Consider the following 15,366-nt stretch of genomic DNA (forward strand, 5'->3'; position numbering starts at 1 on the left):
TTTTACAAATGTTTCTTCTTTTTTTTAATATTACTTCAATTAAGCCAATACAGATAATGCATTTTTTTCATTTTTTTTTTCTCTTTTTTTAAAACCCATGCCCCACAAAAATAAAAGATACAACAAACATTTTCTCTATACATAGGGCTTTTGTAGCATGACCACTTCTAAAAACACAACTCCTAACTCTTCTAGGCAGGCGCTGGAACAATGAATTGATGGTGCCAAGGTTATTCAACTTTAATATGAAGCAGAGTCCCCAGTAAGTTCTCTCCTCTTGTCACAAAGTTACCCCAAGCTTGATCCTCAGAGGCAAAGATGACAGAAAGGCTTGAACCGGTGAAGTGTGCAGATGCTGCTCATCTTGGTACATAGTGTGGCTGCTGAAATGATGTGATGTTAAGGTGAAGACAGCGAGTGGATTACAACAAGAAAAGAACCCTTACGGCGGGGGAGGTAAACAACTTATTACAAAATAAAAAAAAATAAAATAAATCCAGAATGTCAAAAAAATTTCCAAATGAAAAAAAAAAATAAAACAAAGTGTTAAATCAACGAGTGGCCCCCAGTCTGTTCCTGATAAACCTCAATAACGTCTTCTTCCTCCATGCCCAGCTGTAAGGCAAGAAGTGAAAGGTAAGAGAAATGATCAGTATCAAGACAGGCTTTAATACTCTTCATATGGAGTAACTTGGACCTATCATGGCCTCTAACCCCCTTGATGCAGAGTCCTGCACCACATGTTCTAGAAATCCTGGCATCATGGAAAATACCCAATATACACACCACTGGGAAAACTGGCGCAACAGGAATGGGAACAGTAGTAGTGTACTTTGGCGTTTATGAAATTTTTGCGTTTACTCATTTGTGATTTTCAGATCTTGCTGCTTATCTATGGCCAATCTGAAGTAATTGGAGTTTACAATTTAATCTGACATAACAATTGAACAAACCTGCAACTAAACACAAATATAATCTAATACGCTACAAGTCTCACAATTTCTGCTTAGTTTCCCTGCAGACATACAGTCCTATGAAAAAGTTTGGGCACCCCTATTAATCTTAATCATTTTTAGTTCTAAATATTTTGGTGTTTGCAGCAGCCATTTCAGTTTGATATATCTAATAACTGATGGACACAGTAATATTTCAGGATTGAAATGAGGTTTATTGTACTAACAGAAAATGTGCAATATGCATTAAACCAAAATTTGACCGGTGCAAAAGTATGGGCACCTCAACAGAAAAGTGACATTAATATTTAGTAGATCCTCCTTTTGCAAAGATAACAGCCTCTAGTCGCTTCCTGTAGCTTGTAATCAGTTCCTGGATCCTGGATAAAGGTATTTTGGACCATTTCTTTCTACAAAACAATTCAAGTTCAGTTAAGTTTGATGGTCGCCGAACATGGACAGCCCGCTCTCAAATGATCTGAAAACAAAGATTGTTCAACATAGTTGTTCAGGGGAAGGATACAAAACGTTGTCTCAGAGATTTAACCTGTCAGTTTCCACTGTGAGGAACATAGTAAGGAAATGGAAGACCACAGGGACAGTTCTTGTTAAGCCCAGAAGTGGCAGGCCAAGAAAAATATCAGAAAGGCAGAGAAGAAGAATGGTGAGAAGAGTCAAGGACAATCCACAGACCACCTCCAAAGAGCTGCAGCATCATCTTGCTGCAGATGGTGTCACTGTGCATCAGTCAGCAATACAGCGCACTTTGCACAAGGAGAAGCTGTATGGGAGAGTGATGAGAAAGAAGCCGTTTCTGCACGTACGCCACAAACAGAGTTGCCTGAGGTATGAAAAAGCACATTTGGACAAGCCAGCTTCATTTTGGAAACAAAGATTGAGTTGTTTGGTTATAAAAAAAGGCGTTATGCATGGCGTCCAAAAAGAAACAGCATTCCAAGAAAAACACATGCTACCCACTGTAAAATTTGGTGGAGGTTCCATCATGCTTTGGGGCTGTGTGGCCAATGCCGGCACCGGGAATCTTGGTGAAGTTGAGGGTCGCATGGATTCCACTCAGTATCAGCAGATTCTTGAGAATAATGTTCAAGAATCAGTGACGAAGTTGAAGTTACGCCGGGGATGGATATTTCAGCAAGACAATGATCCAAAACACTGCTCCAAATCGACTCAGGCATTCATGCAGAGGAACAATTACAATGTTCTGGAATGGCCATCCCAGTCCCCAGACCTGAATATCATTGAACATCTGTGGGATGATTTGAAGCGGGCTGTCCATGCTCGGCGACCATCTAACTTAACTGAACTTGAATTGTTTGTCCAAAATACCTTTATCCAGGAACTGATTAAAAGCTACAGGAAGCGACTAGAGGCTGTTATCTTTGCAAAAGGAGGATCTACTAAATATTAATGTCACTTTTCTGTTGAGGTGCCCATACTTTTGCACCGGTCAAATTTTGGTTTAATGCATATTGCACATTTTCTGTTAGTACAATAAACCTCATTTCAATCCTGAAGTATTACTGTGTCCATCAGTTATTAGATATATCAAACTGAAATGGCTGCTGCAAACACCAAAATATTTAGAACTAAAAATGATTAAGATTAATAGGGGTGCCCAAACTTTTTCATAGGACTGTATGTTTAACGTCTGTATGAGATTTTATCACAGGTGGGTATTGCTAGTTCGCACACTAGTGAGGTAAAAGGGTGAAAAATATATATTAAAAAACATAAATAAGTTAAGCGATGCTGAAACGTCATCTTTAGAGATGAGCAAACACTATTCAAAACAGCCGTTTCGAAAAGCACGCTCCCATAGAAATGAATGGACGTAGCCGGCACGCGGGGGGTTAAGCGGCTGGGTGCCGGCAAAGTCTGCGTGCCAGCCGCTTCCATTCATTTCTATGGGAGCGTGCTATTTGAAACGGCTGTTTTGAATAGCGTTTGCTCATCTCTAGTCATCTTCCTTACAACTAACATTCATAGGGCTGCATATGGAATGAAAGTAAAATTTATCAGCAACAAGACTGAGCCTTGACACAAAAAAAGGGTTTGGTAAATATACTACTAGTTGCCCCTACTACAGCATATAAGTGATTATTAAAAGGTTATTAATGGTTGTCTGCAGAATGTTATGCCACGCTTAATACACTTGGCTACGCCGATCATGACTGACTGCTGCCAGCTCCATTTGCAACTGCTCATCAATGGCGTCCAACACATTGCTCAATGGGAGACAAGTTCGGTGATGCTGCAGGGCATTGTAAAACATCTGGGCAATGCAGGCGGCTCACAGTAGCACAAGCAACACCCAGACTACCATTGTCCTTTTGTAAAATTGCTCCTGGGTTGCTTTTGGAGAAATGACCATACCATTGGTTTCATGACAAGCCAGGACTGGCTGTGTTATATTATGTCTCCCCATGAGTAGCACTAGTGCGACGTTCCCATATAAAGGCCTCTTCCTGGCACTGCCTATGTGGTCCTCAGACTAATCTAGAACCATCAATGTGCCTATCAAAAGTGGGACTAATCATTGAAAACGACCATTTCAATGCAGAAGAGGGTTTGTGGTTTACAAGGAAAATTTACAGACTAAGGGCCCCTTCACACGGAGGATACGCTGGCTGATTTGGAACGTGTAAACGTTCCAAATCAGCGGCGTTTTAAACAGATCCCATTGCTTTCTATGGGAGCCGGCATACGTGTGATCCCCGTAGAAATGAACAGAAAAAGCAGCCCATTCATTTCTATGGGGAGCGCACGTATGCCGGCTCCCATAGAAAGCAATGGGATCTGTTTAAAACGCCGCTGATTCGGAACGTTTACACGTTCAAAATCAGCCAGCGTATCCTCCGTGTGAAGGGGCCCTAAGTAGCCTTTTCAGCTGACCATACATACTTTTCAATGGAGCGCCTGGATTCAACTGCTACAGCAGATGAGGTTCACAGATAAGACGGTATGTTTATTACTAACCTCTTTAGGGGTCTGGTGATCTGCAATTCTCTGCCCTTCAAAGAGAAACCTTAGCGAATTCATGGGCACACCCTAAAAATTAACAAACATACATTTGTTAAGTTACTTATGAAAAACTGCAATCCCGTTTTCAACTATTTTACTACAGAAATGAATTTGAAGACTGAAAACTCCATAATGCAATACTTAACGACACTGTTGACCTTATGTAAACAAGCCACCAGATTTTCTGGCCACCATATGACCACCAATCTTTAGTACCAGAGTATTAGAAGTGTGGTTTTTTGTTTTTTAAAGTTACCTAGCAATCTGCCATCTTCTCCTCTATCTGAAAGCAGAGGTGTAAGGCAAAATAAATAAATTTTTAAAAAATGAATAAAAAAAATATCACATTTTAAAATTACTGCCTGACACATGACACAGAGTAACTGATCCCTTCATTATAGGGGTGGTTTAGAGTCTACAAATGATCAGATAGTTATGGGAATATCTGAGCAGTTTGACATCATGTTATAAAATGGCATTACTCCCCGATAAATGGAAGTTACTCTATTTGGGACATTAAACCACCCACAGATCCTTATGGACCAGCGATTTAGTATTCCATATAACCCTATTCTAACACTGGGCAGAGCTGATTTCCTAGGAGTTTCATCACTTATTTCTTACCTGTGCAGGTGTAAGGAGCACCAGGAGCCGGATAAGTTATAAAGGTTTTTTGGACATCATCAACATGGGGCTATTTGGAACACCAAACCACTTTTCCAAAAGTCTAGAGCCTTTAACCCCTTCCCGCCGATGGCATTTTTTGATTTTCGTTTTTCGTTTTTGACTCCCCTCCTTCTAAACCCCATAACTTTTTTATTTCTCCGCTCCCAGAGTCATATGAGGTCTTAATTTTTGCGGGACAATTTTTTCTTCATGATGCCACCATTAATTATTCTATATAATGTACTGGGAAGCAGGAAAAAAATTCAGAATGGGGTGGATTTGAAGAAAAAATGCATTTCTGCGACTTTCTTACGGGCTTTGGTTTTACGGCGTTCACTGTGCAGCCGAAATGACATGTCCCCTATATTCTATGTCCAGGAATACCAAATTTATATGGTTTTATTTACATTTTGACCCCTAAAAAAAATTCCAAAACGGTGTTAAAATTTTTTTTTTCTAAAAGTCGCCATATTCCGACGGCCGTAACTTTTTTATACATAGGTGTACGGGGATGCATAGGGCGTCTTTTTTTGCGGGGCCGGGTGTACTTTTTAGTTCTACCATTTTCGGGAAATGTTATTGCTTTGATCACTTTTTATTCAAATTTTTATCAGAATTAAAACAGTGAAAAAACGGCGGTTTGGCACTTTTGACTATTTTTCCTGCTACGGCGTTTACCGAACAGGAAAAATATTTTTATAGATTTGTAGAGCGGGCGATTTCGGACGCGGGGATACCTAACATGTATATGTTTCACAGTTTTTAACTACTTTTATATGTGTTCTAGGGAAAGGGGGGTGATTTGAACTTTTAATACTTTTTATTTTTTTTTTACTTTTTTTTTTATTTTTTTTATGCATTTATTAGACCCCCTAGGGGTGTTGAACCCCAGGGGGTCTGATCACTAATGCAATGCATTACAATGCTAATGCATTGCAATGCATTGCAAAAAATCATCATCTCTTTTGCAGGCTGTATACACCAGCCTGCAAAAGAGAGAATTTGCAGACTGGCTGGGAGCCCTTAACAAGGCTCCCGGCTGTCATGGCAACGGGGGGGGGGGGTCGGCCCTGGAGCATGCTCCAGGAGCCGGCGATCCTTGCCAAAATGGCGGCGCCCATGCGCCGCCGGGAAGATGGCGCCTCCGGCGCCTTTGACAGCAGCGCCGGAGGGGTTAATGCCTCCGATCGGTCCGGGGACCGATCGGAGGCATTAGAGCCGGTTGTCTACTGCTTAAAGCAGTAGACACCCGGCGGCTATGACGGCCGCCCGGCTCCCGGGCGGTCGCCATAGTTACAGACCCGACACGCGCCATACTATTACGGCGCATGTCGGGAAGGGGTTAAGAGGCTGTCCAGGATCATTCTTGAAATTACACCAGGGGAGGTAAAAAAAAAAAAAAAAAATACTCACGTGTCCCAGATGCCACCAAGCGCCATCCCATCTTGCTGCTGCAATGTTTTCTTGCAGCAGAAGTCCTCGCTAGAAGTAAATCCCTTTCCTCAGGCTGCAAATTAGCCTCAGCGGTCACATGACCACAGAGGCCAATTAGCGGACTCAGGAAAGGACCTGGGGATGTCACAGATAATGACGTCCTGTGTCCTTCACTAAGGCCGCTGACTGGCCTAAGTGGTAAGGGAGTGTGGAGAGTATGGGGTTCCCCCCCCCCCAGCACCCCTGGCCTAATTTAATAAACTTTTTTTTTTTTTTACCCTGGACAACCCTTTAAAGTGGTCATAAACGTTATGGAGAGGCAGTACAGGGACTTGTTATACCATGCCTGCCCTGCTAAGGAATATGCAAATACAACCTCATCGGTGGAAAAGAGGAACCCGAGTCTAGCATCACCTTTTGGACAGCAGCGCCCTATAGATAAACGCATGTTTTTTTTAAACAAACCTAAGGCAGAGCCAGGGAATAACAGCCAAGCCAGAATATCACCTCCAAAAGGAGAAGAGTCCCATCCTCAGACAGCTGTTTCATGTTTGCTGCTGCTTATCAGTGTAGAAAGTAGTCTAGAAAGCCATGACACAATATGGAAGACATTGCAGAGGAATGCTATGCATAGGTGTTGTCCACAAAGGAAGCCTGTCCTAAAGCCCATGCACAAAAATAAGCCTACTAGTTTGCCAGGACAAAAGCTGAAAAGGAGGGGGGGAGGGGTGTATTCATTTATGCAGAGAACTATACAAGCTTCCCAGAAATCTACGGGTATAACTGGCTTAGACCAATGTTTAAAACTTGCAGTTTCCTTAGGCCACATGCACAAGTATGCTAAGGAATGCACGTAGATGACACTCAGAGTGAATTCTGTTATGCCTTCCCTTCTATGGGAGGTTCCAATTCATTCTGTTCTGAGAACACGGAGCAGAACAGAACCTGCTCTATAATCTTGTGTCATCCAAACAGAATGGTCCAGAAGCCCCCATAGATGTGAATGCATAACAGAATGCACTCGGATCACACTAGGAGGTCATTTGAGTGCATTCCACTGAAAACTCGGCCCCACATCAGAAGCACACTTGGACATGTGAATTGGGCCTTATTACATTTAAAAGCATTCTATCACTAGAATCCCAAAATTTGCTACTAACACATAGAAATAGCCTTAAGAAAGGCCATTCTTCTCCTACTTTTAGAGGTCTTCACCGAGTCGCTGTTCCGGTGATATTCCCTGTTTTCTGCGTATGCAAATGAGTCTCCAGACAGCAGGACTCCAGTGGTGGCCTTCTTCTGTAGCCGCGCACATCCTCCCGAGTCATCTTTCAGTGACTGCCTTCACTCGTGTAGCGGCCACAGAAGCCGATTGCTGTCTGGAGGCTCATTTGCATAGGAATATCACCAGAACGGCGGTACGTGGAAGACTTCTAAAGGTAGGAGAAGAATAGCCTTTAAGGCTATTCCTACGTGTTAATAAATAAGATATGCGATTCTAATGATAGAATCCATTTAAAATATCCCCACTAAGGCGGACATTATGGTCTCAGTGTCAGCTAAGCTGTCCACCAATCAGTAATTCTGACTTCAGTCCTGTAGTATTAGAAGAGAAACAGCAGTATGGGTTAGTGCTTGTGAACCATGACATCCCTAGTAATTCTCACCTGTCTCTGACAGTAGGATTCTTTCAGCTTTTTCAGGTGCGTCGTCATCTTTACCTTAAAGTGAATTTCACTGCTGTCCTGAAAAAAAACAAAAAAACACAAACATATTAAGCGAATCAAAACATGGTTGTATAAGCGCATAATTGTGTAATGAAGGAGTCTCCCCAAGCTAGAGAAGAGGGGAAAAATAAAATAAATAAAATGGTAGCAGATGTGATAAAATAATACATTCAGTTTTCTCCCCTGCTGCTTCTAGCAAAGGTGTTCTTATACACCCCGCCACCCATCCACCGGACTCATACAGTACGACTACTGAGGTCAGTGACATCAAGTATATTGCCGTGTCATCTGCACCTTGTAAACAAAGGAATCCTGTCTATTAGGTTCAGTTGTATCACCAATGACTAAGTAATCTTAGGACTCTATAGTCTTATGACCAATAGACTACGTTTGAGAGGGCTCCTCTTAAAAAGAAACACCCAGATCACACAGTAAGAATTATTTATTTGCAAAAACTGAATTCTATCCACCCCAACATTTACCTGACCAATTACTTTCAGTTTAATATAGTCGCCTCCTTCCTTCTTATCCCCCAAGTCTTCACTGGATGGTTTGGCTTCCTGCAAAGTGAGACAATAAATCCATTAAATGACATTTTTTCACCCCTCGGACATCAATTTATTGTCAGAAAAAGCTTACATCAGATTGTTGTACTGCAAAAGAATCAAACGAAAGAGAAAAAAAAAAAAAAAAGAGCAAAACCATTTCCTCTGCTGACTGAGCTTGGAGTGTATGATACAGGTATGACGTCACGGCACATCAGACAACCATAGGGTTCTAATCTTGGGCTACTTTACCCACACTAAATGGTTTGCCTCAACAGACAATCCCTTTAAAAACCTTAGTAAGACACAAGTGATATATGTGAACTTAGGTCTCATCTGACAACACTTCTACAAGTATCCACTGACATGCATATGCTCAGTGGGAAGGCTCTGGTGGGTGGCATAAAGGGAAAGAAAAAAAAAAAAAAAAAGAGTTGCCCGCGATGTGATCAAACACATCCAATCTTTTTTTCACCCCCTCCCAAAACACACATGCAGGGTGGTCCTATTCAAGTATTCCCTAATAGGAGCAGCCTGCATGCACTTCACATCCCCTGCACCGGCTGCATAGCTGGTTGGTTTCTGTATGTCGGCCTTACAGATCACATACTGATGACCTATCCTCTGGTATGCGATTGGCCCTATTCCTTGGCTTCCATCAGCTGATCTAGGTGTCGGACGCCCCATGTATCACATACTGATGGCCGATACTGTGAATAGGTCACCAGTATGAAAAATCCATTTGAGAAACTCTCAGAAAATCTCTTTGTAATGTAACCCAAAACTAGAGTACTGGAATATACAGATTAGGCTGGTCTTACACAGCCGTAATGCAAGTCCGCAAATGGTTCACAATTGAGGGTTTTCAATTGCGGACACATTATATTCAATGCGGCCTCTTACACCACCAGATCACCGTGGTCCGCAATTTATAGGACATGTCCGTAATGGTTGTGAATTGCAGCACTGCACGGACTCGCCCATAGAACTCTATGGGCGAGTGCGGCAGGACACGGACGTCTGCGTAGCCTATGTTGCCAATCAGCAACTTGCGGACCGTACATTCAATACAGTCGTGTAAGACCAGCCTAAGGGAAGACAAAGGCCACCTGAGGATTTAGCATTATCATTATATCCCTCAGCTTTTACTTTGCAGATTTGGTCAGAGAGTGTAAACTACATGACGCCTTATACAATGACTGTACACTGCAGTCTCATACAGCTATAGGATCTCATGCTTTATCATTTTCCTGTGTATTATTTCTGTCTCCTCTTGGTATAAAATCAATGAGAAAACCCAAGTCGACTAAAGGGAGGAGAGAAAAAACAAAAGACCGAGCATGATGCTCATGAGAAACTCCTAAGAATAGGTTAAAATTGCAGTCATCTCTGTAATACTTGAGGCGACAGACCGTAGGCAGTTCAGGAATTGTTCCCTTATCCCCCCTCCTTCACTAGCGTTGAGATTCCTAATGCCCCTTTTAAACAGTCTGTTCACGCTCCTTAATGTCCTTTCATAACCAGTGTTGCTGATTCAGCCCTGCCGGAGCGAGCGGCTTCCAGAATGTGGAATCAGCAGGTTCATCATGCAGAAAAGATGAGGAATAATATTCTGCAAAGGGGTGAGGGTCTGAAGGAGAACGAATCAGACGGCACATTCATTCTGCATTGTTGTATGCTTTCAGAAGACAATATTACTGTACGCCACACATGAAAAGAGCGTACACCAAAACACTACACCAAACTAGTCTGGGAAATCAATTTCTGGCAGCAAACGATTCGCCAAATCCCCAGTGAGGGTAAGCTGGGTGGTAAAGATGGTGCCACGATGCGAATGAACAAAACGTGCAGTTTTCCAATTGACTATCACTATGCAAAGATGTGCAGCCATTACAATTCTAATACAACTCAAACCACATTGACATGGTTTTTTGGCATGTTTTCTGTTTGCAGGGTGGCCACATCTCCTCTGTGTGCCCTTACTTGGGTGATGGGTTGGCATAAGCAAGCAGGAGGGAATGTGATTTTTCCCTATGGCTTGCCTGACATAGTATGATACCGTCCCCATCCAATATTAGCAACCTCAAGAGGAGGAATATAGAGAGAATTGCTGCTGACTGCAGGTTCTATGTCGGGTGTAGTATTCTCTACCGCTCACCTGGGGAGTATCAATGACCGGCAAAGGAAGGAAGGGAAAAAAAAAAAAAAGGTTGGGTTTTAGAAAGCAGTCAGTAAGTGCTGCCATGAATATGGTCCCTGCTCAATGGCTATAGAGTCCAATCTAGTGAAGAATGATGCCATGTTTACTCCAGTGAAAGACAACACAGCCAAGGGAGCAATTCCAAAAACGCTTGCATAAAAGTCTATGGAGAAAACACAACATTTATAAACACCAATATTGCCTACAGGATTTATGGCGTTTTGTTTATCCCGATCTCCTAGACGTTTTTTTCTATAATAAAGTGAATAAGGAAAATGCCTGGAAAAAGGAGAGCAAAAAAAAAAAAAAAAACAACCAAAACCAGAGTTATGTTCTGGAAAAATGCCAAATATTCCATGGAAAAAAAAAAAAAAGCCCAGAAAGAAAACTCTCATTCAAAATGTCTTTCTGCAACACAAAGGTAAAAATGGCGACTACAAACCACTAACCAACCTAAGACAGGGAACACAATTGAGTTTTTGTTGCAGATCTTGACAATTTTTTTTTTTTTGATCCAAAGCCAGGTGTTGATTCAGCAGGAAGGAGAAAACAAGCGCTTGCTTTATATTGCCCATTCCTTTATAGTCCACTCGTGACTATGGCTCAAAACTAGAGGTTACCTACTAGGTCAATGATAGTCCAACCACTGGGACCTCCAACCATTGTAAGAACAGGGATCTGCTGTACCCTGTACGGATTGAGTTGCACATGCAGAGCTGCTCTTTCCACTTTGTTGGGACTACCTTATACAGCCAAGCACAATGTATGGCTATTTCACATACTTCTATAGAGAATGAATGGAGCAGCATCGCAAATGCTTGACTTATTGTTTCATACAGATGGAAAAAGGACCAGAATACCCCTTAAAGTGTGCTGTGACTCCACTATTTGGGAGATTGTAGGGATCCTTCCAGATGAATCTACACTGAGCAGTAACTTATTGTATACCATAGGAGTATGCCATGACTTCTAATAGAGGAATCGCTCTTTTATTGCATTTATTTACATGGCCACGTGTTACTTATCTCTTTATAACACAGCACTTCCAATTTCAATCTGTGTCTGTATTTCCCTATACAAACCCGTCCAATAAATTAAACTTAAAATATTAAAGGCATAGAGAACAAGGCAGTCTGTGACCTACACCTCTATACAGGTCTGTATTAATCTTCTGATACCTCCACACTAGAGATGAGCAAACACTGTTCGGATCAGTCGTTCCGAACAGCACGCTCCCATAGAAATGAATGGAAGCACCTGGCACGGCCACCGGCAAAGTGTATGTGCCAGGTGCTTCCATTCATTTCTATGGGAGCGTGCTGTTCGGAACGGCTGATCCGAACAGTGTTCGCTCATCTCTACTCCACACAATTCTCCGATCTTCACAAGACCTCCGTGTCTCCCCCAGACTCACTACCCCCACATTTGAACTCCTTAGATAACCCACCTCTTCAGGAAAGTCTACAATGCCATTTGAGCAGGTGCCAGTCTCCATCATCCTTCCCCCACTAGCCAGGCCCTACCACTGCGAAAGTTCTGATATTTAGTTACTTATTTTGGACTTGTATTTAGTACTATGTAAGTAAACCCCTTTTATACTGTATGTACAGCTGCAAGGAAATCAATTGCGCTCTAAAATAAATACAATTGTTTAAGCTCAGTAACGGGAAGAACCGGTGCTGTGTAACCACTGATACAATACTTACGGTAGATTCACACGACAAGTATGGTCTCCATTGCTTAGGTCCACCGAGGAACCCAAACCGCTAAAACAGTGGTTACACATGGACCCCACTGACTATAATGGTTCTGCCGTTATCATATGGAAAGCAGCAAAGAGAAAAGTCCTCAGTGGAGACATTTTATCTCCGACGTGTCTACAATGCAGAGTTGAACCCGGCCTAACACGACATAATGGTTACAAATGGATCCATAGGGCTCAGTGGTCAGGCCAAGAGGTCACCACATGACTGTTCCTTCCAGCGGCTGGCTGCAGTGGTCACATACTAGCCCAGAGCCTCTGTGTTGCACTGGAACAGAAATGTAGATTTACATTTCTTTTTATTTCCTGCTCTTTTTATGTTAAAGAGACTGTATAACCTTTAAAGGGGAGCAGGAAAGGAGAAGAAAGACCCCAAGAACCCTTCGATCCAGTGAGGCCCCGGGTCATGTGCCAGCTAACTGTAACCAACCAGTGGCGCCCCCATTAGTCAGCGGCCGCACTGCATCCCATCACTGATTCTAGTACTACGGCACATGATAGCACAACACACTGAATTCAGTGATCCACTAAATGGCTTATAAACAAAGACCAAGAGAAATGAAGGCTTTTTTTTTAGCACTAGAGAGGAGAGTGGTTTCCTTTTCCTGTAGAGTTCTTCATACTTTGGGATAACTCCTGTAATGAGGACCTTTCACCACCTTCAGTTCTTAATATCTGTTAATATTCACTGCCCTGCTGATTCCAGCGCAGTTGGGATTTTTATTTCCTCTAGCCCCCGCCATTCCTGAGCAATAAGTGCTGTTATTTTTGGTGCTTGATATGCTGTTTAGGCTCTTTACTGTCAGGATGGCAGTGCCAGGCAAGAGATGCGATTCTGAGCTCCAAATGAAAGTGGGCAGTGAGCTCAGAATCAAAACTCATGCCTGACACCGGACTTCTAATAGAACAGAGCCTAAATAGCATATCAGGCATCAAAACTAACTGCACTGATTATCTGGGAATGGTGGGGTTAGAGGAAAAAAAATTCCATCTGTGTCAGAATCAGTGAAGCGGCAACTATTAAATGATGCAAAGTGCTGGACTAGGCAGAGGTGGCGAAAGGTTCTCTAAAAAATTAGCAATAACATAACCAGACCTACATTTGGGAAAGCTGTGTGACAATGAACACATGACCATTACACATGGGTAACATCAGATCAGGGCACAGTGTATGTGAATGGGGGGTTTGCTGTGCGGATGTCACTGCTTTCAGGGTACATGAGGTGACACCTTATAATCCCCAGCACACAAGTAACACAAGCAGATTAGTGGAGATTTCCTATGTGCTGCCATGTCTGTACTTGCCCTCACAGGTGGGATGTCAGCCAGAGAGGAGCCATATACATGTGCTTATTACATAGCATGCCATGAAGGATAGCTCCCACCATCCAGTGCTTAGTAAGAGGCCTGCTGAGGGCTCCTGACCAGGCCTCACACCCCGCCAGGCGTTACATAAGCTCCCCCACACGCGCTTACATAAGCACATAAACAAGCCGAGAGCTGCGGCCACACAGACACCTGCGCATGTCCCGTCACTGGCGCAACACTCGGCCGCTGCTGCTGCTGCTCTCACCAGCCCTAACGGCTTTCTATAGGGCCAGACACACAGCGGGCACCGCCAGCGGCAGCTCCCGCTCCCCCCGGTACTACGCCGTCACCTGGTCCGACATGCTGCCTTCTGTCCCCCGGTGGAGCTCCGCTGCTATGAGACGCTTTTTCCTACAGGCACAATAACAGCACAGGAGACTCAAACACGGCGAGAGTTCCTGTCTGAGGGCCGACGTCACTTCCGGTGACAGGCCCCGCCCACGTAGCGTGACGTTCGCGACGCCTGGAGTTGGGCGAGCATGGCTGCGCTGTGACCTAGCGCGTGTGACGTCATAAGTCTAAGGAAGGTTGCGAGTTGGTGCATTTAAAAGTGCAGACACTATGGCCTGGCTGTTATTTTAGACAGGCAGTGGCAGGGTGAGATCTATGGCCTCTCCTCACTGTCTAGTGGGAATTGTATGACTCAAGTTTGGTGCATTTTGTATGCAATTAAACTACCCCCCTTTCTGAGACTCTACATCCACCAGGGGTGCAGAGGGTGCAGTCACACCCAGGCCCAGGAGCCTTAGGGGGCCCATAAGCACTGGGATCAGTATTGAGATTGCAGCTTCCAACTGGCCCATAAGCCAAGGAGACTCACAGACTACCCTAACCATACTAAACTCCTTATTAGGGCTAGTTCACACGGGGACATGGAGGAAGATTTTGACAGCGGAATCCACATTATAATCCTCCTCCATACAATGTTAGTCTGTGTAGACTGCTAGCTTTTTTTTTTTTTTTTTCATTTTTCTGCTAGCAGAGAAAAAGAAGCGACATGACCTTTCTTCAAGAAGCGACATGACCTTTCTTCAGGCGTTTTCCGCCTGAAGAAAGCAATAGAAGTGAATGGGAGGCAAAAACCACGCTTTTTTTGCTAAAAAAAATGCGACGCCGTTTTTTCAGCCCATTCACTTTACAGGAGGAGAAAACAGCCTGGATTTTTTTAAGCTGTTTTTACAAAAAAAATGCTTCCTAATTAGGAAGCTTTTTTTTCCGGTGCCAAAATAAGCCACACGTTATTTACATGTAAACTAACCCTTAGCACCCATAACCATCAATGTCAAGAATTTGCTGTAGGGATGAAGTAGGGGGCCCCGGACAAAAGATTACACCGAGCCCACAAGACTTTAGTTACGCCACTGACACCCGCATGTCTAGCAACTCAAATATTTTAGCCCATAAGTAGGTAAACAGAGATGCGGCACATCTACAGAATATCCACTCAGTATAGCTGGGTCTCTACGTACAATATATGGGCTTATGTGTGCGACCACCCCTGGAGAACCGTGCAGGAAGCTGGACTGTCACAGTGACCTTATAGGCACCAGAACTCCCAGGAGAGGTGCACAGGGTAATAGAGTCAGTTAGATGTGACGCCAGTTGGAGTATTGAGACACCCGCTGGTCCCTGGGCTGGAGATGGTGATGTGGGTGCCAGTGCTCCACTC

General features: G+C 43.4%; 1 protein-coding gene across 1 annotated transcript; it reads right to left on the reverse strand.

The window, feature by feature from the left end:
• SUMO1 (small ubiquitin like modifier 1) lies at positions 1–14,115 on the reverse strand. The gene is made up of 5 exons (XM_075283906.1): positions 13,988–14,115; positions 8,305–8,382; positions 7,763–7,840; positions 3,951–4,022; positions 1–615 (listed from the first exon to the last, which is right to left on the reverse strand). The coding sequence occupies exons 1-5, from the start codon at positions 13,997–13,999 to the stop codon at positions 547–549; spliced, it is 309 nt and encodes a 102-aa protein (XP_075140007.1). The 5' UTR covers positions 14,000–14,115; the 3' UTR covers positions 1–546.
• Between the last annotated feature and the right edge of the window lie 1,251 nt (positions 14,116–15,366).

Source organism: Leptodactylus fuscus, chromosome 8 (genome assembly GCF_031893055.1).
Source record: "Leptodactylus fuscus isolate aLepFus1 chromosome 8, aLepFus1.hap2, whole genome shotgun sequence".
Classification (NCBI taxonomy): domain Eukaryota; kingdom Metazoa; phylum Chordata; class Amphibia; order Anura; family Leptodactylidae; genus Leptodactylus; species Leptodactylus fuscus.